General features: G+C 39.9%; 1 protein-coding gene across 2 annotated transcripts in view; it reads right to left on the bottom strand.

Moving 5' to 3' along the window:
* Window positions 1-25,947, bottom strand: part of ARHGAP10 (Rho GTPase activating protein 10) — a 1,033,471-nt gene that overhangs the window by 524,266 nt on the left and 483,258 nt on the right. For both annotated transcript variants that reach the window (XM_085641636.1, XM_085641637.1), the window contains exons 9-10: window positions 8,755-8,861; window positions 2,365-2,459 (exon numbers count right to left, since the gene is read on the bottom strand). In XM_085641636.1, coding sequence (XP_085497762.1) covers window positions 2,365-2,459; window positions 8,755-8,861 — 202 coding nt within the window. The remainder of the gene's footprint in view (window positions 1-2,364; window positions 2,460-8,754; window positions 8,862-25,947) is intronic.

The raw sequence follows: 25,947 nt of genomic DNA, 5'->3' as shown, positions 1-25,947 counted from the left end.
GCTGATGACATTTTGGGAGTCAATTGAATCAAGGATGATAAGGTGAGCATATATTTTTTCATGAGCGCCATGTGTGGGTTTGTTTCTACAATACATATTTTCGTTTATTTAATAGGTATACATCTAGTGGTTCGGCGATTAAATGAACAGCTTTTTAGTTGCAAATGATCTGACCTTGAGGTGGTGATGCTGTTCTACCCTCTGGGTTGCAGAATTCTGCTAAATCTTATGTATTTCTTTCAAGCGGCATCTGGCCATGGAAATCCTGTTTGAGTAGTAGATTTTCTTTACTTTTTTTGTGAAATCTGTTTTTGATAGATTTACACAGAAATCAAAAAGGAAATGTTTCACCAAGTCTAGATTGACAAAAAGCCTGTGGAAAGGCTCTTGGACATAGGCTTCAATATCCAGACAAGTCTCTGAGCACCATGATACATGCAGATAAACATCTTTCTGAAAAAGAAAATAAAACACTAACATTTCTCCAGACAACCCTTCCCGTCTAACCTTCAAGAAAACAAAACTGAACTGTGAAAAAGGAGAACTCGGTCAGAGGGTGTAGTAAGGTTGTTGGGATGGGTCTTGGGGGTGCCGGGGATGTAAGAAAGGCCCCCGCATTCCCCACGGTGCGGGGGGCCCTCGAGCTGTAGGGGGCCCCCTCAGCCCAGTAATAAAACCTGAGCGCTCCGTAATAAATCCGGATCACGGGCCCCTCCGTGTACATTGCATGGGGGCCACTTAAACTTTCGTTACGCCACTGTGGGGGTGGGTAGAGTTAAGGATGCAACGCTGTCATGTTGCGGGGTTGAAGCTGCACCTACAGCTTTTTCCTCCAGCCTTGGTGCGGTCTATGTGCTTAGTCAAATAGTTGGAGTGTTCTCACACTGTGGGGCATGAAGCAGCTATATTGTAGTTTCATCATGTACTGTACAAGGGCTCCCATCTTGGAGTAAACTTTGTTTTAGTCTAGTCTGTGTGAAATCCTAGCATTTATCTCCAGGGTGTGCCATATGCAGTGGAACCAAAGGACTGTTGAGGAGCTTTGTTTTGCTTCCAGTAGAGAGCCAGGAGCTGCCTAGCAGATCCAGCCATATGACACATTAGTCTCCAGTCTGCCCAAGTCATACCCTCCATTGTGGTTGGCTGTAACCCCAAGAGCATAATACCTGGGTCTGCCGGGATGAGGTATCCTGCAACCCCCTTAATGTAGCCCAGTATTTCTTTCCAGAACATTCTTATAACCAGACATGACCACCAGATATGCATCAAGGCGCCAGGAGATTGTGAGTCTCCCCAGCAGAATGGAAATGTTGTGGTGAACATTCTTTCTTTACTTTTTTGATGTATGATTTGTAAATCCTGTTGAGTCTTTGTAGACACATTTTGTCTTGCAGGTTGTTGGATTTCTACCAGACTCATTAAGGAGAGTTTTTTTGTGCTTTTATCTGTTTTTACTTCATCATTCATGCAAGTGTTCTTCCTTTTCGATTTTTCTGTCTTCTTGTTCTCAAGAGATAATTTAGTTGAAGACCGTTTCCATCCAGTCTTAAAGCTTGTCTATTGGGTGTATCTGGTCCATGCTAGTGTTTACTTTTGTAAGCTGACCTAAAGGTTCACGATAGAAAGTTTGTTCTATTGCCTGCATTGTTGCCACGTGAGACAAATATAATTGAAGGTTTATAGAGAATACTATGGTTGATTAGATCTCTGTGATGCTGTCATACTGGATTGCAGAAGACAGTGTCCAGTGTGTTTTCACACATGTAAGTCAGAGCACAGATTACTTGAATGAAATTGAGAGTGCTTAGTCCAAAGATGCTGGTATTGGGCTGGTGCATTTTTGGTCTGTCACATCAAAGGTTTAGGTCACATAAGGACACACAAGTGTGGGTATTTGATGGAAAACTCAGATATGGTGTCTACGAAGGTATCTGTGAATGCTCCATTAGTTGGCAGTTGAGTTAGGATTGCATCTTGTCAGAAGAGTGTAACATCATGATATCTTTAATTTTGGTGATGGTTATATCATAAGTGGCATTACTAGGCCTCCTTTTTGTCTTGGCAGTTCAGAGTGAACCATCGACAATCTGAAAAGCGCGGTGGAGTATTGGAGCAATATCATTGGCCAGCCAGGTTTCGGAAATAAAAAAAAGAGGGTAGTTTTTTCCCAGGTAGGAGATCATGTATAAGTTCTTTGCTTTTGGAAAATGATTGGTCATTGATGAGCAGGCAGGATAGGAGGGAGGCAAGATGGGAGTGATGTGGAGGGGACGATGTTAAACATTTTATGTAAAAATACATTTAAGTGATTGAAAGGCATACATAACTAGCTTCTGTATCTGCAACAACTTTCACAACACTTACCTGTCAGTAGCTTCTATATCAAAACAGAATCGCCGGTCTATTGTGTCTGTATTTCTTTTGATGCAGCATTTTAAGGTTAGGAGTTCTCCGTCACCCTGAAGACAAATTTAGTAAATTAGACAAGTGGACCGAGAAACAAGATTAACAAAATGTAATTTAGGAATATTGAATGTAATAGATTCTTATAACATGGAAAAAAAGTTGGCTAATACAAAGTAAAATACAGGCTTCAAACAACAGCTTGAACGTCAAGGAGGAATTGTATATGCAGGTAAATGCATGGGTTGGGAAAAAAAGGACTTGCTGAAGTTCTAGGTAAACTGGTAAAAGGCATTCAATGTGAGGTGATAACAGGACAGGAAGATGCTGATCTAACCACAGTGGTACCTAAAGCAGCGTGGAAAGTAACCAAAGAGGAAGCAGCAGTAAAATGTAGGTTGGAAGGAGAGAGATGGGTGCGGGCTTGCATGGAAAGGTTTATAGAAAAAAGGGTTAATGCCTTCTCAAGTGCTCAAATACAGCTCTGATGAGGTTGTGTCAAAGTCAATTTCTATAAGAAAACTGAGACTGGAGTCAGCTCTTTTTTTCCCATTCAGAGTGCGCATCATTCTAGTCCACTACTCAACAGTCCTGGGTTTTTCCATTTAAGTCTTAAAGACTTGCAAATGTGTTCTTTTTGTGAATACGTTCTTTTGAATTTGACTGCCCAGAGTTTCAGTAGTTCCACAAAGAGGAGCTTAGACGGAAGAAAAGGAGATAAGGTGTGTCTTCCACTCATGAAACCAACAACATTAATCTCAAATGCCTACATCCCATGAAATTCCCTAGCAATGTACCCCTTCAATTCTGTTAATGAAGGGGAAAATAGAAGAAATGTATGTGCCTCAAGGTTCATTCGGTGTGTCACTTTGCATTAGACCCTGGAGTGGTGAACACTGTTCCAAAAAACGTAGGAGTCTCCACACATAAGCAACCTTTTTTTTGCCATTTGGTTATCAGTTCTATCAGGCAGGGCTCCTATGCTTGCAGGGATGCTGGTGTAGATATTACAATCCATGATCAAAGAGCACACGATACTGAGAAAATAAATTATTTTGGGGATACATTTGCCACTTCGCCTCTAGAATTATAATAATGGAAACTAAAAATGCACATTCAAAAGAATCATTAGAAATAGATGAAACCTGTACAGAGGCTCACGGGCAAGCAGGGGTTATTGGGCACAACTGTGGGGGTTAAGGCCTTTTACTTCTGCTGTTCTGAAGCCCGACCTACTTTGGATCCGGAGGAACTGTGCCAAGAATCCCTTTAGCACTTGACTTTCAGTGGTAGCGCAGGCCGCTTGAGGGAGGTGTGGGGGGAGGACACAGGGAGGATGAACACAGGTTCAGACTCAAAATACGCGCAGCAGCAGTGATTAATGACTGCCCAGTCAAATATTTACTTTTATGAAAAAAGGAGTATTTATATTTGACCACAAAGTAAAATACGACATTCATAAACTATACACACAGTCCCGTGAGGTCAGGGCTCTAGTGTTTCATAGGCGGGTCCCTGAGTCCCATTCCCCTCAAGCTAGCGGTAGTGGTCATTCCCCATTCACTGTAGGTGACATTCAGGTTAAGCTCCACTAGTAGCCAGAGTCTCAGGAGTCCCACTCAATTTTTAACAAACTCAAACAGTTGAAACGTTGCTAAAAACACAGCAGTATGTGTTGCTGCGTAGTGCAAGGCACTTAGTAAAGGTTGACTGGTCACCTTTCTGTTGCCTATTGCTATATTTGGGTGTTTATCAATCAATCAATGTCCAGACAGTGTTAACAAGAGTAAAAGTGATCAAATAATGAAGTAATACTATTACAAAATGTACCACATTACGCCATATAAATTGCCTCCAATGAGTTGCCCCCACTTTTTGCAGCTCTATGCTATCAAGGAAAATGAACCCGTATATTTATAATTGATCCCTCAGACCCCTGAACCCAGTGGGTCCCTCAGACCTGCTTCACTGGTTATAGCTACTGCCATGCAAAGTTGGACATTTCCTCTGCACTTTGTTAAAAACATAATCTTGCATCTTGCCCATACACTTCACTGTCATCTCTGACACTCAAACTAAGGTTTCTCCGCGGATTCAGTTTTCCTCTCCTGTGGGCCCTTGTTCTGAGGCCCAATGAAACACTGGCACGGGAAGTGTTCACAAGCCCCTCAAGCAAGGAAGGATAATAAAACAGCCATAATTGGGATTTACTTAGGGCACTGGAATTATGTGATTTGCTGCCAAACAATTTTCTAGCTCAAATGGATCAAAAGTGACTAAAAACATGTTGTTGCCGAACAGTGAAAGGCCCTTTCGAAAGATTGACTGGTCCTTTTTCTGAAGCTTATTGCTATATTTGGGTATTAAACCAATATAAATGAGGGGAAATTATACCCAGAGTGTTATGAAATGCAAAAATGACAAAGTATTACTATTGCACAATGTCCTGCATTATGCCACATAATTTGTTTTTCCTTGCCACGTCATTTAGTAAACCCTGCCACATGATTTGGTCCTTCCCAGCCACTTAATTCCAGTGATCCTAGGATTTGTTGGTCCCTCATTTGATTAAACACCAAACATAAAAGCTGCTTGGGAGCTGGTATGTGCTTTAACTGATGGAGTCACAGTATTTTTTACCGCAGGCTGGGACTCTGCAAAACTAAAAATACATAAGTTACTACTCTCTACTGTGAAAACCAGGATTCAAATTGGTGACTCTCTGGTCACACACACACACAGAGACATCTGTAGTTACTGCATTATCTATTTGAGGGTTATAATGTAAAAGAGTACATTTTTTCACAGATCAATTAAACTTACAATAATTTTTTCATTTCATGTACGTGTTTCATATACAGTTACCTGACGGTAAAAAAATGTATTGGTTACAGAATATTTTTAAAAATGCAATTTAAATATTTTGTTCTTTTTAACGAACCTTTAACCCCCTCACCCTACTCACTGATTGTGTCTCAGGGTATTCAGGATTACAGTAGCACACGTTTTTATGCACTCTAACCTCTGCAAATAAATGAAGGCAGACTGGAAACACGCCAAATAAACAATGTCACAACCTCCAGGCCTTCCTCGATTTACAAGTCCTTGCAGGCACATCTGCGTCCGCCTGTGAATGCAATCACGGACGTCCAGGGGGGGCGCACCCCACAATTTGAAGACCTTTACTCTACCTCCTCTTTCATGTTTCTCCATTCAGCCCTGGGTTTCTCAAAATACAACACAGTCACACCCCTGTATTCTACCACTCCCAGGCACACATACACCAAGCACATGTATTTAAAATACATGCACTGTATTATCTTTGCATTCCACCATTAACAGGCACACATACACCCAACACATGTATACCACTAACGCACTGCGCAGCACTACATACAGAACCACTGAGGGCCAAGGGTGAGTTAAGAGCACAGGTACTGACCTTTAAATGAGTGAGCCTGTGGTCCTCACTCCAGTGATAAAGGTAAAAAAGGACCGGTTGATGCCTACTGATCACTATACAGTATGCTGCCACCACCGCTTTTGTGCGGTTTAGCTCCTGGCAAAAGCAGGAGCCTTTCACCACTATGAGGGTAGCGATTTTGCGCCCCCTGCCCCGGTCTATAAAGACCACAATCTGTGAGATAGGCCTATGTCATGGCACACATGAATGAACCAACAACAACATTCAGCATTAGGGATCCAGACATCATTGCAGTTGTGGCAATCAAGGCAAGTGTGCATGTCCATCATCATGCAAATTAGTTTTACGTCCCAACAAGAAGAAATAATTATTTTGCTTTCAAAAGGGCAGCAGTACATCTGGAATATTTTGCCCCTCCTTTCCATCAAAGTCAGTCAGTCCGGTTCTGAAGTGGAATTATATAAGGGATAAAGCACCCCCTGCAGTACTTTATAATGACATTGCAAGTCACCAATGCATTCAAAAACAATATAGAGGAACAAGGCAGAAGGCAGAGTTCCTTACACAAATTATGAAATTCAGAGGTAACTTGCAAATATCCTTATCATGTATGCCCGGGGGGTACTTTATCCCATAAATGCACACCATCACCTTTCCCAAAAGCCACTTATAACCTTGGTGAGTAGCTCTTTCGTAAAAAAGATTGAGCACGTTTGAAAACATGAACAATAAACATAAAAACCTCTAGTGCAAAATTAAACACATCTAAAACCGTCTAAATATTTTGAGACAGATATGAGAAACAGTTCAATACAAGTCAGTTTAAAAAAAGCTGCAATAGCTTGGAATGTGTAGAAACATGCAGAGAATATACTATCTTTTCCCTATGTAAGAATTGCAATTTCTCTCTGCTTGTCTTTGGAAGCTAGTAAAATAGAACAGAATAAAGGAAAGCAATGTTCCGTTTTTGTGACTTTAAACAGCTACTTCAATTTTGCTCCGTGACCTGACCTGCCTTTCACCTCGGCTGCTGGCTGTGGCAGCAGGTAGTGAGAACTTGACTCTAATAACTTATAATAGTCGAGTTCTGGGCGACTGAGTAAGTCACTAGTAGCTGATTATAAAGAACTTAGAGCTGTGCATTTATACTGGGATTACCAAATGTATTATAATAAAGTCATCATCTCAACAAGATCCCATAATGGATTTTTGCCTGTGTGTAACTACGCTATAGTCATGTCGCGCACACATAATCCCCCAATTTTGAGATAAGCTCAATTCAATACACTTTTGAAAAAGAAATATTGGTATAACAGTCTACATTGTAAAGATTACTTCATTAAATTAAAAGTCAAATGAAGAAAAATAAATCAATGTAACTCGAAACCATTGAACCATGAAATAACGTATTGTATCACAAACAGTATTCTTTAGAACAGTGGTTAATAACCTTTTGACTTATGTGGATCCCCACTGAATATATATTGGGACCCGGGGACCCCCACTGAATCATTACTGGTGCCCGGGGATGGTGGCCTAAGCAATTTCGATGATTTGAACCACAAAACAATATACAAATAATGATATATTTCATTTAATTCACAAAGAAATTTAAAAGAAGCATCTGCAATGAAATCGGTCTGGCATTTGCAAGAGTTTAAGCTATTGGAACTGTAAATGACAATGCCTTTTATTTATCTGCTTGGATAATTTTCACACACACAAAAGGCAATGCTATTTACAATGCCAATAGCTGAAACTCTTGTAAATGTGAGACGCATTTCATTTCAAAGAAGTGGCCGCCATTGTCCCGAGCTGCTTGTCTGAACTGGGGTGGCGGAGGGAGCTAAAGAATGGATTCAACCCAGATCAGTTGACTGGGGATGAGTGCTTGCAATGTTCAACACTCCGTCCATCATCCCCTTTGATTTTGCTTTGTTCACCCTAAGTTGGCAGGGTACGCTCATACGTGGGTTCCTTGCTCACTTTGCCACTGGATTCAAACAAGCTAGCCTGGCTTATCACGGCTGATTAGCCAGAAACCGGTCCCAGGATGCTTGTTTCCAGTCCAGGGAAGACCTGGCTTGGCAGTTTGGGCTGGACTGTTCCCATGAGGCACAGGGTCAGAGTGATTTGCATATGGCCATGTCTGAACTGGGGTGGCGGAGTGTGCTAAAGAACGGTGATGGATTAAACCCAGATCAGTTGACTGGGGGTGAGTGCTTGCAATGTTCAACACTCCGTCTATCATCCCCTTTGGTTTTGCTTGGAAAGTGTAACGGGTATGGTGCGCTGAATGTTGCAGGAAAGCATGGCGTGCCTGCAGTAGGAGAAACTCATTTAAGAAAATAGCATTTACAGACTAAATAAGACACTGTGTAACAGAAGTAAAAGGGTCAGTCCTCATAGGAGGTTACAAATGAAGACAAGGTGGTACTAAAGAGGGACTAACAAGCCTATTAATGAAATAGAAGCCAGCATTTACAACGGACAATGACACAAGCCAATTAAAAATATGGGTGGAGAGTGGGCGGAGCTTCAACTCCAAACTCGAATAGAGCATGCCTCGTAGAGCAGCGCATGCACTGCCCAGGCTCGACCTAAAAATATATATATTTTATTCGGAAGGTAGGCTTTTTTCTAAATTCAATTAAGGCAATCCCTCATCGGTTTGAATGCCCCTGCACTGTCCCACAAATCTATCTACAAATACCTGCCTATACACACTTTTAGTCTGTCAATATGTTTTAATTTTCTAAGCAGTCACAGACCCCCTTAATAGTCTTCACAAACCAAAAGTTACAAACAGATGCTTTAAAACACAGAAAGGGGCAGAAGGAGGACGATAACTGTTCTATACAGCAAACATTAGGAAACTTATCCATTACAGATACATAGCTTTAAAGAATATAAGAAAATTGACTCACAATTTTCCCTCCCGACCTGTGTTCAAATGGAACCATGGTGAACTTCTTCGTCTCTTTCCTGTACATGCAATAGTGTTTCACCCAGCTGGAGCCAAATGGTGCTGGCCCTTTAAGAAGAAAAAACGTAAAGTGGTTATATCCACTGCTCATAATAGGTACTGAAAAATGCCCTATGACAAAGTTGAGACCATCTGTTTGGAGATTTGGGATAATTACAGTTTTTTAGAGTACACTGCAATTCAAGACACCATTATCTGAACAGTTTCTAAGAAATAAATTAAAGTCTGTGAAAGGCTTAGGTTTTATTGTTTTTTTTTTGTTTTAAATAGGGGGCATTTTAAATAGACAATAGCACATTTATCACAAGCAGTCAATTAACAAACAATATTTTAGATGCAGGTTAGCAGGGAATTTAAAAAAATCATAGATACTATTCTTATGTAGTCTTTTGAAAATCTCGCCCCAAGCAGAATAAGAGAACCCACTAACAAATCTCTAATCAAACAGCAATTATGTTGGCACAATGAGTAAAACAAACAGATCTCGAATAGATGCAAAGCCTGGGTACACTTGCTAAAAATCAAAGCACAAGAAATATATATACATGTACCGTCATAATTTTTGAGAACTGTAAATAATACATATCTAATGTGCAAAATGAACAAGTGCAATCATGAATTGTGCACAAATAGTATTTCAATAAAGCGCAACAATTATGCAGACACCATGAGTAAAATAAATAGGTCTAGAATTGCTAAAAAGTATACTTGCTACAAATCCAACATCTAGAAATACAGATTCATATACATGTGCAGTCATAGTTAGAGTCAAACGAAAAGCATATCAAAGTACAATACTCCCTATGAATTTCAAGAACCGTAAATTGTACATATTTAAAGTGCAAAGTGAAAAAGTGCAAATTAGGGAGAATGCTAAAAATTCAAACCCAGTGTACTCAAATATGCAGTGAAAAGTTTATCGGCATGGTCAGAACATATTCTTTAGAGTGCACATTGCCATAAGACATAGTGCAATAATACCTATAAAGAAGCCCATGTGTTAACAAGTACCTTTTTAAAAGATCTCAAGATGGATGGACCCCCACCTTTCTATTATATCATTGCACCCCCATGCTCAGCAGGAAATAGCACCACAGCTGCTCAAATTTAATGGTGTAGTTATTTCTCTTGGAATACATGTACTCTAATTGCCATACCTTACTAATTTTAATTTGCCATTAGCCAAATGATGGGCATCTAGAAGTCTTTCAGCATTGTAAAATAAGTGATCAAAATTGCCAAGAAGATAAACGTTTGTTCAGTTCTCATGAAAACTTCATTATTGGCCAACATCCCAAAAAGTGCCACTAGTAAACCAGGTACCACCTTTTTAGATATTCTTTGAGATACATAGCTAAATATCTGTTGCCAAAACAATTGAAAGGCCTAAACAGGTAAAATTAATATGTGGTCAATCACCCTGCGTCTTCGTGGTACATATGAAACACTTATTTAAAACATCAGGAAAACATGTGTTTAAAAATTGGGAAGAATAGTAAAGTGCCCGTCCAGCAGAAAAAAACATTCTTTTAAAATTGGCAGCTAGGAACAGTGTATGCCCAAAAATGTAAATGTCCACCCATTGGTTTTGAGAGACAGCACATAGAGGAACTGATGCTACATTTTGGAGACATTTGGGAATATAGCTCTGCTAAAACTTTTTTTTTTTAAACATATTTAATTGCATTTATATAGTACCATTTGGGCGATCACATGACATAATCCAATTGGAAACAATATAGGAGCATATTACAAGACATGGGGACACCCATGAGAACCATTCTTCTATGAAACCAACAAAAGAAAACAGAGAACTTTACGCAGACCCTCCCGCCCCATCCACCTTGGCAAACAGGATACGATACATACAAATAACCAAGGAAATCATCAATACCTCATACATTATGGCCCACAGAGAGTCCATGAAAATATTCACGAGGATTGTGAAGGAAGAGGGGGGAGGTCTATACCCCGGTACTCTGCCTATCTAGCCCATATCTTTCTATGCTTTTGGGTGCAGCCCCTCGCTTGAAACACAGTTCTGCTGAATTTTGTAGTGCAACACTCTATACCAACTCCCAACTCCAATCAGATTATACTTATAAATTAGATTCCAAAAATTAGCAGTAAATGTGCCTACATCAAGATTAACATTCCGCAAAAAGCTGGAGATTTGAGCAAAACTAAACCACAAGGATGTTTATCATACTCTTGCAGACCTAACATACTGTGGTAATGTGTATATAGTTATGATTGTTGTACCTTGACTGTATTGTGAAATTTCATTTGACAATGCAGTTACCATGACAGACTCTCTTGCCTCGGAGGGCTGTGAAGAAAATGTTGACAGTGATGGTTTAGACTGTGAATGTCAGTTAACTGTTGGATCTGACACAGTCTGTGGCTGCAGTTTTCTCAGGGAAATAAATGTCTTTTGGATCATCACATCTGCATGGTAATCATCTTTTATTTATAAACTTTACTTTGGCGATGAGGATGGGATTTTTTGTTCTGTTAATTTTTGGTGGTTTTGTGGTATTCACATGCTGACAGTATATTGGTGGGTTAGTACCCAGTACATAGTAATCAATACATTGTTGGCTTAGTATTAAGTTAAAAAGCAACATATTTCTCCACTACCATTTTGTTTGCCTACTCCTGGGGAACCGCCATTAACATGGTCAAATTGGTTTTCATTGATTATTTAATAGTTTGAAGTTCCATGTTAACTGCTGAAAAAAAATCCATGTTGATATACTCTTTAGGAGCGGAAGGCTAAGAGGTATATGAGAACTTACTTGATATAATTGAAGATGGGGAAAGTGACACATTGGATGAATTTGAGAAAGCTCTGAATAAGTTAGATACTCCTTACTTGCCCAAAGTTTCCATAATTTTACAAAGATATGATTTCGACAAAAAGGGAACAAAAATGATGAGTCTCTTGAAGCCTTTGTCAGCACACTTAGAAAGTTGGCTGCTGAGTGCAATTTTGGGGAGAACACAGAAGAAAGAATTCATGTTAGAGTGTAAGTGTGATAAAGTTAGGGAAGAGCTGCGTATTAAAAGTGATCCTAGTCTTATGGAGGTTTTTACAGTTGCTAAACAGGTGGAACACTCCATGCCATCTATACATGATTTGCAGAAATCAAAAAATGAGGCTAAGAATAAGGGAAAGAGTGACACTTCCACTGTACATGCAGTTGCCACATTAAGAAAAAAACAAGTTTCTTTAAGCAAAGGGTTAGTTGTTACAGATGTGGCAATCCTGACCACTTGGCAAATTCAAATTATTGTCCTGCTGTTCGTGTGTTATGTGGACATTGTGGAAGGAGAGGACACTTTGCCAAGTGTTGTAAATCTTCTTACAGCAAGGAGAAGGTGAAAGTGATTTGTGATGATGAGGAAGACTTTGTTCTGTAAATATACGATGAAGATGTCAATGCTGTTTCTAGTGCAGGTTGTTCGCATCACTCGCATCTAGTGAAGTTGAATGGTGCGGAGGTTTTTATGATGAGGGACTCTGGTCCCAGGTTGTCCCTAACATCAGAGACTATAAGAGTTTTTTCAAATGGAAAATTACACTGTCTGCTCCTAATCTCACACCGAATACTTATGGTGACAAACCCACTGCTTTGATAGGATACTTTGAGGCTGACTTTAAATTTCAGGGAAATTACGCCTCGGGAAAGGTGCTTGTTCCGGATAAGGGTGATTCCATTTTGAGTTGGCCACACCAGAAGTTGTTAAGAATCTTTCAGTGCAGTTCAGAAAAGTTGATACTATGGCTGAGCAGTTTCAACAACATTTTCCCACAGGTGTTGTCAGAAACAATTGGATATGTAAAAGATTATCTACGTCGCATTAGGATGAAGGAAGGAGCCGCTCCAGTTGCTTCTAAGGTTAGGAATCCCCTTGAGTCTGCATGGAGCAGTGAAGTCTGAACCTAATAGGCTCAAGAAAGAGGGCATCATTGAGGATATGGAGGCATCACAATTGGTGGCACCAGTGGTTGTGGTTTCTAAGGCCTCTGGGGAGATATGTCTTTGTGTGGATCACTGGCATCTCAACAGGGAGGTTATTGAGGACACATTTCCCCTACCCATAATGGAGATGGTGACACTGATGGGTAATGTCAAGTAATTCACCACGCTTTACCTGAGTTCTATCTATCACCAGGTTCGTTTGAGTGCGGATTCTAAGGATTTGACTGCCCTCATTATACCTTTTGGGGTATTTTGCTTCAACAGGATGCTGTTTGGGCTTTGTTCTGTAGCATCTGTGTTTCAGAGATTCATGATCAGTTAATTGGCGGGGATGGTGGGGTGATTTCCAGTCATAACCTGGTTGATCATGTCAACAGGGTCAGAGATGTACTTTGTAGAAGGTGATAACTAGGGGATAACTTTCAAGATCGGCAAGTGTTCATTTGCTCAAACTCAGATAACATATCTAGGGCATATTATTTTCAGTGAGGGGATCAAACCCAAGGATGAACTTACTGCCACAATATCAGAGTTGCCGCAACCCTCCAAGAAAGAAGAGGTACAAGCTCTTCTTGGAATGGCAGAATTTTATTCCAGATTTGTTCACAATTTTGCAAGTCATACTGTGGCCATTGCGGATCTCCTCAAAAAGGGTTCTCAATTTACATGGACAAATGAGTGCCAAAAGGAATATGAAGATATCAAAATTGCTCTGTCTACTGCTCACTTTTAAAAAAAGATTTGTCGCTGGGTTGCCTTGTATACTACTTACAGATGCCAGTGAACAGGAGCTAGCTTGGGGGCAGTTCTGAAGCAGAAGAAAGATGGGGAAGAGGTAACCATAGCTTTTGCTTCTAGGTCATTGATGGGGGCAGAGGGTCAGTACTCTGTCATTGAAAGAGAAGCTTTTGCAGTGTACTGGATAATTTAAACATTTCAACAGTTTCTGTGGGCTGTGACGTATTCAGTGCGAACAGATCAGAACCCTTTACAGGAGGTCTTTGGAAAGAAGGGTCTTGATTGTATTTCAAGGATCTGCCAGTGACTATTAGCACTTCAGGGTTTTCAGTTATTTGCCGGGAAGAAAAGAGTGATGATGAGTGATGGTGGACAAAGGATGAAGTCAGAGGGTGCCAGATCACAAGAGGATGTGTGACGGGGCATGAATGGGAAGAGGAGATGAGTAAGGATGATGTTCTGAAGAGTATGTGTCAGTTTGTTTTGTCTGGTGACAGTGGCTGGAAAACGGATGAGAAGTTTTTTGGACTTGATAATGTATTTGATGAGTTGTAGGTAAACAAAGATGTCTTGATGAGAGTCAGCTTGCACATGAGGGACATGTGGGCATTAGTAAGACTAAGGAGAGACTTAGGTGTGTGTATTGGTTGCCAGGAATGGATCTCATGATTGAGAGACTTGTGAGTTAATGTGGTGAATGCAAGATGAGTGACAAGACTATGAAGGTGAGAACATCTCCCATGGTGTGTTGCGAAATTCTGTCAGAGGTTTGGGAGGAGATTGATTTTGATATAGTTGGGCCCATTCAAGTGGGCAGTGTCTGCAAATGTTCGTGGTCATGTGCATGCAGTCTCGGTGGCCAGAGGTAGGGGTGACAACTGAAATTAATACAGCTTCTGTCATCAGATTTTTGTCTGAGGTTTGTGCAGGGGAAGGCAATCCTAGAATGATTCTTAAAGACAATGGGTTACAATTGACTTAAAAAGAAATCGAAATATTTCTTGGTGATGGGGGTATATCTCAGAAGAAATGTGCTCAATATCATCCCAAAGCAAATGGAATGGTGGAAAGATTTACTGGAACACTGAAAGAAACTATCCAGATTGCAAGAAACAATGAAGGAGATTGGGTTCAAGCTGTTAAGAAATGAGTGGAGGAGTATAGGTTTACTCAACATTTTACAACAGGAGTGAACCCTTACTTCTATTAAAAACGTACGCCCTATACAGAGGTGGATCCACCTTGGATAATGGACTACAGTTATAATGAGATGTGTCTTGAGGATGTGATGGAAATAACTAAGGCAAGAGAAGTGCATCTGCAGGGAGAAAGAAAAGAAAAATATGAGAGATGAAGTCAGGATAAAGATGCCAGAGAGGGTAAGAGGCACTTCGCAGTTCAGCAAAATATACGATGTGACACAAGTCTTCAGTGGTGCCGCCAAATGGACGATGACCGCATCTGGAATTTCAACAGGATAACAGGATAGCTGTAGTTGGTGACAAGTGAAATTTATTTTTGTTCTTTAATTAGGGGGGAAGGGGCGTGGTAATGTGTTTCTAGTTATTATTGTTTTACCTTGAGTGTATTGTGTAGTTTCATTTGAAAATACAGTTACCATGATGAACTCTCTTGCAGTGATGGTTTAGTCTGTGAATGTCAGTTAACTGTTGAATCTAACACAGTCTGTGTCTGGGAAATAAACTTCTTTTGGATCACCACATCTGCATGGCAATCATCTTTTGTTTATGAACTTCACACATACCAAACCCCAATCTATTCCAAATGGCAGCTGTGGATTGTGGGATCCGCAAACCCAGACTACCACAATCCTGTAGAGAGAAAAAAGGGTGACTATGAAAAATATTATATTTTACCCCAGATTTTTAGGCAAATTTATTGTGTTTAAAAATTTGTACCTAGTTATCTTAAGGCATTTCCATTATTTAAAAAAAAAAAAAAACGAGAACTACAACCATAGCTCCTGCACCATAATCCTTTAAACAAAAATGTTTCGTTGAGAATGGATCTGAATATAGATGTGCATGATGATCAAAAAAGCTTCCTGATAATACTGATAACAAGCATGTGCAGTGCAATAGGTCTCACATTTACGAGTTTAAGCTATTGGCATTGTAAATGACAATGCATTTGATTTATGTTTCAAAAACCAAAAAATAAATGAATAAAAGGCATTGTCATTTACAATGCCAATAGCCGAAACTCGCGTAAATGCGATACCTATTGCATTGCAATTGCTTGCTTGCCGGTGCTACACTGATCTGATGGGGACGTGCTGCAAATTAATTAAAGCATCGCAACCGCTAAAGTGAAAGCAGACAGCGCTGGGATAAGGAAAGGCCATTAAAGAAAATAGTGCTCACCCACTAAATAACGAGACCGTGTAACGAGACAAGTAAAAGGTAAAGTTATGGGCGGTAACAAATGCAGACAAGGCGGTAGCAAGGTGGGACTAATAAGCCTATGTACGAATCAGAAGCCAGCATTTTCGAAGGACAATGACACAAGCCAATGACAAATATGGCCAGAGACTGGCCGGGGCTTCCAGTGCATACCCTAATGCAGCATGCCTCGCAGAGCGAGGAGTGCATGCGTGCTGCCGCTAGGCTCGACCTAAAATACTACATATTTAGAAGAAACAAAGTGATAAAATTAAAGTACAAAATAGTAGGTATCTGGTCCTGGAAAAATGTATGTGTGTTTGCTAACTGTGAGTGTATGTATGGAGTGTTTGTGCATTTATGTGATTTTTTGTGTATGCTTGAGGACGCATGTAAACTGCCTGCCGTTGTGTGGGTTTTGACTGAGTGTATGATTTATGTGCATCTTTTTTATTCATAAGTGGCTGCATGTGGGACTATACAGATGTATTTATGTATGTGTCTGTGTATTTCTGTATGTATGTATGTAAGCTTGTGTGTTATGAGTGTTTCCAATGTATTTCTGTTTAAGGGCATTCTTTAAAATGAAAACATTGACAGAAGATATGAATTGTGATGGCTCTGGAAAAGCATACGAGAAGCTATCAAAAAATTAAAACTCAGTTCACACCATGTGCGTTTCCAGTAGCCACCACTTATTATTAAATACCAGAGCACTGCTATCATTAAATAAACACCTGTCACCTATACAAACCACCAAAGACGCCTGCATTGTTAAAAAAAAAAAAACAATCTCCTAAAATAAATTACAGCTTAACTAAAAACCATGTGACAACAAAATACATTTGGATATGATTTTTAATATGCGAATCCTATGGTGTTTACCGCTCGTTTCACATTACATATTACATATTACGAAGATGCAAATCTGTGTGCCAATATATATTTAAATTGTGAAACTGGACGAGTGGCTGAAGCAGTGCGGTCCTGAATGGGTGTTCACAAATAGAGTACCTCTTTCCTTTGGCTGGGCGTTTCCGGTCTGGTGAAGAGGGCTGATTCTCCACACAGCACTGCCACATCTTCCACAAATGTACAGTTTGGGAGACTTTCATCCATTGGCATGTTTATCACTTGCAGCCCCAGTTTATTTTTCAACACTCCCACATAGAAATCATGCTGGCGGTTAGCAGCCGCAATGTCCTCGGGGCTTCCTCACACATGGATTTAGGGATAGCCCGGACGACGGCATGTGTGCATTCTCCAAACCTTGAAATGTGTAAACCTGCCATGGTACTACTGGTATTTAAACCTCGTTAACAAGCACTGAGATGACTGACAAATGGAACCAAGCAAACGCCTCCTATGCGCTGCCAGCTACAAGGAACACGCCTCTATATTTATGCTAGATAAATTCTATACAAGTGTTCCTTACTCCTCTGTAACTATGAAAGCTATTTCCCCATTGGTACCTCATCCTAGCTCCTCATTGGGAAGTCCGTAATGACTGACTTACAGTGTTATCATCCGCCGTGGTTCTGTTTAATGATTTCTGGGTGAATCGAAAATTGACGAGGCAGTCTACTTAGAGGGAAGCGACACCTGAGCTGAGCTAAAGGTCGTACCTGCAATGAAAGGCACAGCACGTTTAAAAAATATTTGCAATGCAATTGGTATCGCATTTAAATGCGAGACCTATAGCATTGGAAACAAGCGCCTGTCATTGTCTCAGCTGCTTTGCCTAATATAGGATCTCAATCAAGAAAATAGAACAAGCACTGTGTAACAACCAAGTAAAGAGGCCAGTAGCCATGGGAGGATACAAATGACAACATGGCCGTAACTAAGGAAGGACTAACAAGCCTATTAAGGAATCAGACGCCAGCAGTTACGAAGGACAAAGACACAAACCAATAACAAATGTGGGCGGGGATTCCTCCGTACTCTACCTACAACAGATTGCCAGAGGAGCACTTGCGCTTGCGCGCTGGTTCACGGTCGACCTAAAAATCAGGAAGTGCCAACCCATCCTGATCTTTTTCTAGTCGAATAGCCGACAAGTTAATAAGTGGACGCTGTTGTTTCCATATAAATCTCCAAATTAGATGATCCACCTCCTTAAAATAATTTTAAGTTTAATAGGTGCATTAGAAAACAAAAATAAAAAAAGGAGTCTGAAAAAACATCTTAATTAAAGCAACTCGGCCTATGATAGACAATGGTAAAAAACTCCAGGACTTTAACAATCTCTTGACTTTGCATAATGCTGTAAGATAGTTTAGCTGATACAGATCGAGAATGTTTTTGATTCCGAAAATCCAGAGATACCCAATAGGGCAAATAGGATCCCACTGATCCCCAATTACAATGGGGAGATCCTCCACAGAAGCATTGAAAAGCTGAATTTCTGATTTGTTATGATTGCTCTTTCAGCCCCTGATTAACATGAAATCATTAAACCTATTGAGTGCTCTTTGTATACTGGCTTCATCTGCACCCAAATATAGAATGATGTTGTCCGCGAAAAGTTTTACTTTGGACACGACAAAAACTGGAGGTAAAAAGAGAATCACCATTTCGAAAATAATACCCAGAGGTTCAATAAAAAATAGTAAATAAAACCGGTGTAAGGGGGAAACCTTGACGGTTTCCACATGAAATATGGACTCAACCTGCATCACATGAGTTAATACTATTTGTAGCTACTGCACCTGTACGCACAATCTTGTGAAGATTTATAAATAGGTCAGGAAAGCAAAACTTCTTTACATTCTGGAATAAAGCTGGTCAACTGATCCGGCCAAAGGCTTTTTCTGCATCAACCACAATTATGACCACTCTGGTGTTATTGGTCGATAAATAGTCTATGATCTGGATCAGCTAGTTGGTATAACTACCATGGACCTATGAGGAAGAAAGCCATTTTGATACACATTAATACATTTTTGGGCAACGGGAGCTAACCGATTAGTTAAAATCTTCATGAAAAGTTTATAGTGTGCATTAAGGAGACTAATGGGCCAACACGAGTTATAATTGAGAGGCAATTTATCTTTTTTAGAAAGCTTAAAATGATGGATTGAGTAAATGATTGAGGGATGGGCCCACCTGCGATAATCTCTTAAAAAAAGATTCATCAAAATATCTTTAAATAATACAGCAAACTCTTTATATAATTCAATGGGAATACCGTCAACTCCTGCTGCCTTAGCATGGGCCATAGAAGCGAGTGTCATCCGACATTCTTTCTCAGATATTGGTTTTACTAAGCTTTACAGCTGTTCATTGGAAAGGGGAGGAATTGAGATTGTATTGAGAAACATCCCATATGGCATTGACGAATACCTCCGATGACGCCTGATAAAGAGCAGAATAACGCTGAAAGAATTTTTTTTAACATCTTCGTTACTCAAAGTAATGTTGTTGGTTACCGAATCTATCACCTCAATTACCGATTGCCACTAGCCCTAGATTTTATCGACCAGGTCAAGACATGGCCCACATGCTCATTCTCCTCGTACGCTTGCTGGAATGCAGTCCACTCATTAACTAACTCCTCATTCAGGAAGAAATCCCAGAGTTTACCTTTAGTTAGTTTTAATGATTCGCTAGAAAAAAACATTAAGTGTCCTAGGTCATTAATTCCATGATTTATTGTATTTTTTCCAAGCACTCATAGCTGGAGCTCTCTGCTCTTCAACCTTCTCAAAAAGAGATCTACCATACCTATCAAAACATTGTAGTAAGCAAAGAATATGCCACCCAAAATAAACGCACCTTTCAACAAGGCATACTTTAAAAACACTACAGGCACATTGGTGGCATGAGATTGTAGCTTGCCGCAGACGTTAGTATTCTTATGCCCTAGTCTTGCTAATAAGTGCTTATCCAATACCCAGGGGAAGCTGATGCTCAAGGATTTTGGGGCTGTGCCCCTCCCCATTGTGGCCTCTCTATTTAAGCAGTTACTTAAATACGTTTTAAGAAAAAAAGGTTTGTTGACAGCGTTTTGCTTGCCTGTATGAGCATGTGGCTGACCCTGCACAGTAGCGCGGATGGAGCTTGCCCTCGTGCAGCCCTTTAGTGTTTTCCTATCGCACTGACATCCCTGGTTCATCTCCTCCTCTACCATGAGTGCCGATTGAAAACAGCCTCAGGCGTTTTACCATTCAGCACGAGCTTTTAAAGACTGCATGCCACTCAGCTGCTATTACTCCATCCTTCCCTATCTTCATAAAGGGTGGGGTGAATTAGCAAGCCTTACTGACCATACCCCACTCTATGAGGAGATGGGAACGGGTGGGTTATGAAGCATGCCACCCTATGTCACAGACCTTATTTTCACATTTTATTAAAAGAGTGTGTGACGTTGCTCGGAATCCCACCCCTCCCCATCTCAGAAAGCAGGAGAAGAGCCGAGATTCAGGAATTTAAGTGGATAAGTGGATGTGTGGGGGTGTGTGTTTGTGTGTGTGCGTGTGTTTTCTCAAGTCATAAGCATGCCCAAGACACTAGAGCGATGCAGTGCCTGAAAAATCGCACACTAGTAAGGGTATGCGGACTTTGGCCAGCTTTTATTATGTGGATGGACATTTTGCTGCGTGCACTGCAGTGCAATAATTATGCAGCTCTGCAGTTATAGGTAGTGAAATGCTGGTGGGTACAATGAGGAGGGCAGTGGTGGTATGAGGAGGGCACCTTCTTCTCACCTGTAAAGAAGATAAAAGTCCAGCAATCACCAATGGGGCAAAAATTGGTTTCTGATCTGATTTATCAGCTCTCCTGTTCCTTCTCTTTCCTGTCTCTCTAGGTTCTGGTATCTCTCTAAGGCGGCAGCAGCAACGGATTCAGTACTTCATTGTCATGACTAGTGATGCTTGTTTTATTTCCTCTGCAGTTAAGGAGTACATGTCTTACGTTATATCTTACGTCATATCAAACTGATGTAATATGCAGGTGAAATAAAACAAACATTAACAAAGCCACCTTGAGTTGCTTTTTATTAGTGATACTGCTGGTTACTCAATGTATGAGACTGTGTACACTTGTGTCAATAGAGTCAGTGATTTCAGGGTTGATTGATTGGCTGGGTAAATGTGGGTAGCTGGATATACAAGTTGAATGAATGGCTGTGGGTAGCTTAATGTGCAAAAGTGAAAGTGAATGGGTAGTTGTAGGAAGGCAGAGGGTGAGTGAATTGTTGAATGGAGGCAGGGGAGTAGGTGAATGGAAGGAAGTGTGTAGTGAGGCTCACTCCCATGGTGCAATTCCATGTTTGTATTTGTGCCCATCACTATTTTCAATCGCCAGCCACCAATGGCAGTACTCATTAGGTAATACAAAGAAGCGTATATCCCAGGATTCCCAGATGTGTGACCAATATTATTTAACACATCTCTATAGCATACATTCTATCAAAAACACTAGCAAAGTGCTATTCACAATGATGCACCATTAGGCAACTGAATAACCAAAATATTCCAAAACTTAAATATAAAACACAGAAGTGATACACAAACGAAATGTCCACATTGTGTGCTGTAACCTAACAAATTTACAATACTTTCACAAACAAATGTCCTCGTTTTAATTTCTGTACAGTGGGCTAATAGAGACAGAGCTCCTCATACAGGTAAAAGTTTTGATCAAACAGACTTTTTCCTTAAGTAGAAAGCAATTATTCTGTTTTTTTTTTTTTAACAAATGCAGTAGACCTCAACCTCCAATCGTCGACGAGTACTTTATTAGTCAATGAAACCTTAAACTGTAACTAAACGCTGTCTTGGGCAACCAGATCTTCTAGTTGCTCCATATCTCCACATAATATAATGAACAATAGGAAGACCACAGGAATTGCCTGGAGACTATTGATATGCCTGGAGACTATAGTGTCTGATCAAGTAGAACCACATTACCAACTCAGAACTCTTGCAAACATGAATAGCAAAAGTGGAACACAAAGTGAATGTTCGTTGTACATTCCAGTGCGCTTGTAATTATCTATAACACAGCACGGAGAATAAACCAGATGATCGCTTTTCACTTGTTGAGATAAACTTTGCTTCGATCACACTGCTGAAGAAGCAAAACGAGACCAAGACATTGCAAAATTACTTGTTTATACATATTGCTTCACAAAATGTACTTATTAGAGACTCGTGTGCTCCAGTTTCTTAGACTGGTTATTCGCAATTGCTCTCACCCTAAAATCACTTAATTTGATAGCATAATCTCACAATTTTTAAGCTTACTCAGCCTTAAACACTGCTAGTGTTGTAGGTGACTGAGAATGGATTTGTATTTAGAATTCGATAAAAGTTGCTTCAGTGTTTTTAACATTAAAACAGTTGGCCCGTGACCCACAAATGTTTACTTTCTGTAGTTTAACTTATTCATATTATATTTCATCACACATTTCCATGATTGAGAATAGTAGATTCAACTATGGGAAATGTATTATCATCCCTAATGTGATGCTTTTAGTAACTTTTCAGAAAACAAAGTGGACTGAATTACACATGTTTAATTAGCTGATGTAGAAACATAGACACCACTTAACTAGCGCTTTCAACATGGAAACTCCCAACCTTAATAAAAAATATGTATTTACAACATCATATACTAAAATACTAAATGCGCTTCAGTGGTGTCTGCTCCGTGTATAACACAAGGTTGTAAATCTGAATGTACAAGAAAGAGCAGATTGTGGGTCAGAAGCCATGCCTAGTTGGTCAGTATCCTTAGTAATGTATTATCTTTTGGCAAGAAAATACACACTTCCAAAGAGGAACCAGGCTAATAATGTTTGTGGAAAGAAAGTGCGCACCAGTCATGGTGTCATCCCATCCAGTGCACTGACAAGCATGTAAAAGCTCCTAACCATGCCACCTTCGAGAGGAGCACACATTTCCGACAGACTAGTTCGGGATACAGTCCCGAGAGGTCTACTTAATTAAAATTTTGGAAAAAAGAGACAGATAAAGAAAGAACAGTATAATGCACTGCTGTAGAAAGAAGAAGCAAAGGTAGAGCTAGGAAACTAATACTCAGTCCCCAATTCGGTGTTCACTGCTAAATTCCAATCTCAGTAGAAACAGGAGTGTTGCGGTAATTACACCTCCCTCAATTTTCCTCAAGAAAATGTTGTCTCTAACCCGCCGAAATCTACTCGAGGAAAATTCAAGGAAAAACTCTTGTCAATGCCAAAATAGCTGCAACAAGCACCTATCTTTTGAGCAATTCCCAATTTTCCAAATGCCAAGGGTGTCGATGTGCACAAGTTATTCCTGGTTTTCCTGTACCATATCAAATGCAAACTTGTCACCTCAGTGATCCGACCTATCTAAATTTACAGCATCTTCAAACATCTTGAATCATGTGCCCCTCTTCGTCCGCATGGGCTGAAGATCTCAAAATTTCTCTCTTGAAAGTTTAACTATCTTAGGTTGGATGGAGATCCATTACCGGAGTACACACCACTTGAGGATCACCTCCTACTTGATCCGATGGTAGATAGGGCAATATCCCTCACATACAAAAAGTTAATAAACAATACCCCTGACTGAATGGGATCCCTACGTGCGGCCTGGGAATCGGATGTGGGTCTCCTAGCGGATGATGATTGGGGAGAGGCCCTGTAGAGCCCCAGAGAAATAGCTGTGAGAGCAAGATGGATAAGTTACTTATTTGCAATCCTACTTCTCTTCCAGGGGTATACTCATCAAAGTCATAAGCACTGAATTGTCCAGCCCACGTGCGTATTCCTACATATACATATATATATACATATATATATATATACACATACATACATACATACATACATATATATATATTCACTAAAAAAACTATAGGTTTCACACATGTTATAGTTAGCTGGACATTTCACTCGTACATAACCATTGAAATTGCCCCGTTATAGTTAGTTCAGCTAACTATAACTCGCGCGCCCGCAATCCACTGCTGATGACGTCACATATTACATCACTCATGACATGGTCAGTGACATCACTCATGACATCACTGATGACATCTCAAATGACATCACTGATGACATCACTGATGACATCACTGATGACATCATCCAGTGAATGTGTGTCTTTCTGAAAAATAAATATTTTTTATATATGTATATCTAAAGGTTAATGGAAGAAAAAATGGGTAGATAAGTGTCTAAATGGATGTTTTTTTTGTGTAAAATTAATTGTATAACTGACTTATTAACAGTATCTTAGTGAATACAAGTATTAGTGAGTAATGTTTAAATATTTAAATATCTGTATCAGCGTCTCGCTTTGTGTATAAGTGGCTGCCGGGTTGGTGAGTAGCTACATGAGTGTGTATATGGGTTATTAGTTCGTTTTTAGAGTATCAGTATCAGTATGAGTGTCTGTATGGTTCAGTGGGGGATGTTACTTAGCGTATGGATGCATGAATGAGTGACTCACTGTTTGTATGTATTTTGAAGACAGTATGTGAGCAGGACAGTATGGGTGGATGAGTGTGTGTATGGGTGAGTAAGAGAGTGAATGACTGTCTCAATAGTGTCTTTATGAGTAAGTCCATATGTTTTGAACTAGTATATGTGAGTATTGATGTATATAAGTGAGGATATATGAGAGTGAGAGATTGGAAGAGTTCCTGTATAAATAAGTATGTGTTTCTATAAGTGATTGTTTTAGAGAGTAAGTATGTGTACGTTTCTGTAGAAGTAAGTGTACTGGTGTGTGTATAGCTGTACATGCAAGTAAATGGATGTTTATTTGCATGTGTGAGTTTGTGTGTGAGTAACTATGTATGAGTGTAGGTGTGTAACAGGATGTATAGGTGTATGAGTACATATGATGACTTGAGTACATGTATGAGTGACTATATAGAAGTGTTGATGAATGAGTGGATGCGTATGTAGATTTTGGAATTACTGAATAGGTTGTTCTAACTTGTATTGGTATCTCTATAGTATTCAAAACCTTAGTTTGTATTTTTCAATGTGTATATTCGGATAAGAGGAGGTCTGCCACTCTTACACAAGGATGATATCATCAGTGATGTCATCAGTGATGTCATTTGAGATGTCATCAGTGATGTCATGAGTGATGTCACTGACCATGTCATGAGTGATGTAATATGTGATGTCATCAGCAGTGGATTGCGGGCGCGCGAGTTATAGTTAGCTGAACTAACTATAACGGGGGAATTTCAATGGTTTTGTACGAGTGAAATGTCCAGCTAACTATAACATGTGTGAAACCTATGGTTTTTTCAGTGAATTTGCAAGGTTTTTTAAATGCTAATTCCTAACTATAACGTGTGTGATACCTATTGTTTTTTCAGTGAATTTGCAAGGTTTTTTAAATGCTAATTCCTAACTATAACGTGTGTGAAACCTATGGTTTTTTATGTGAATTTGCAAGGTTTTTTAAATGCTAATTTATGAATGTATTAATATATTTTTTAAATATTTATTTTACAATAAGCTACCTATGTATATAGTTATAGATTGGCTGTATCCTGTAATATGGAATGGCTCAGCTCTTTTTTATTTTTTTTATTTGGATGAAGTTGAACAGCATTGTTAATATCTTCTATAAACTTATAAACACTAATTTTTTCTTATTTTTTTTTTTTAAGGGTTTTTGAGCGTTGCGTACGTGCTCCGTGTGCGCATGCGTATGTGCTCCAGAAGGCCAGCAAAAGGTGAATGCACCCTTAGTTACTTGCAGGCTGTGTCAGCGTGTACTTTCTAGAGGTAATCCTAGAGGTAATCCTGACAGGAAGTATTCCTTTGGGAATCATACCATGATCAGACACCTCAAGGATGTACACAAAAGGACACATGGTCATCTTTTTGGAGGTAACTCTTCAGAAAGACGAGCCAGTACATCCACAGCAGCTCAGCCTGGACCATCATCTGCAGGGCAGACTCCTTCTTCTGCAGGTCAGGTGAGCCCTTCATCTGTGGGGGGAGAATCTCCTTTTGCTGGCCCTCTGGAAATTAACCCTCGGTTT

This window comes from Triturus cristatus, chromosome 2_2 (assembly GCF_964204655.1).
Source record: "Triturus cristatus chromosome 2_2, aTriCri1.1, whole genome shotgun sequence".
NCBI lineage: Eukaryota > Metazoa > Chordata > Amphibia > Caudata > Salamandridae > Triturus > Triturus cristatus.
This window is presented reverse-complemented; position numbering and strand designations above follow the sequence as displayed.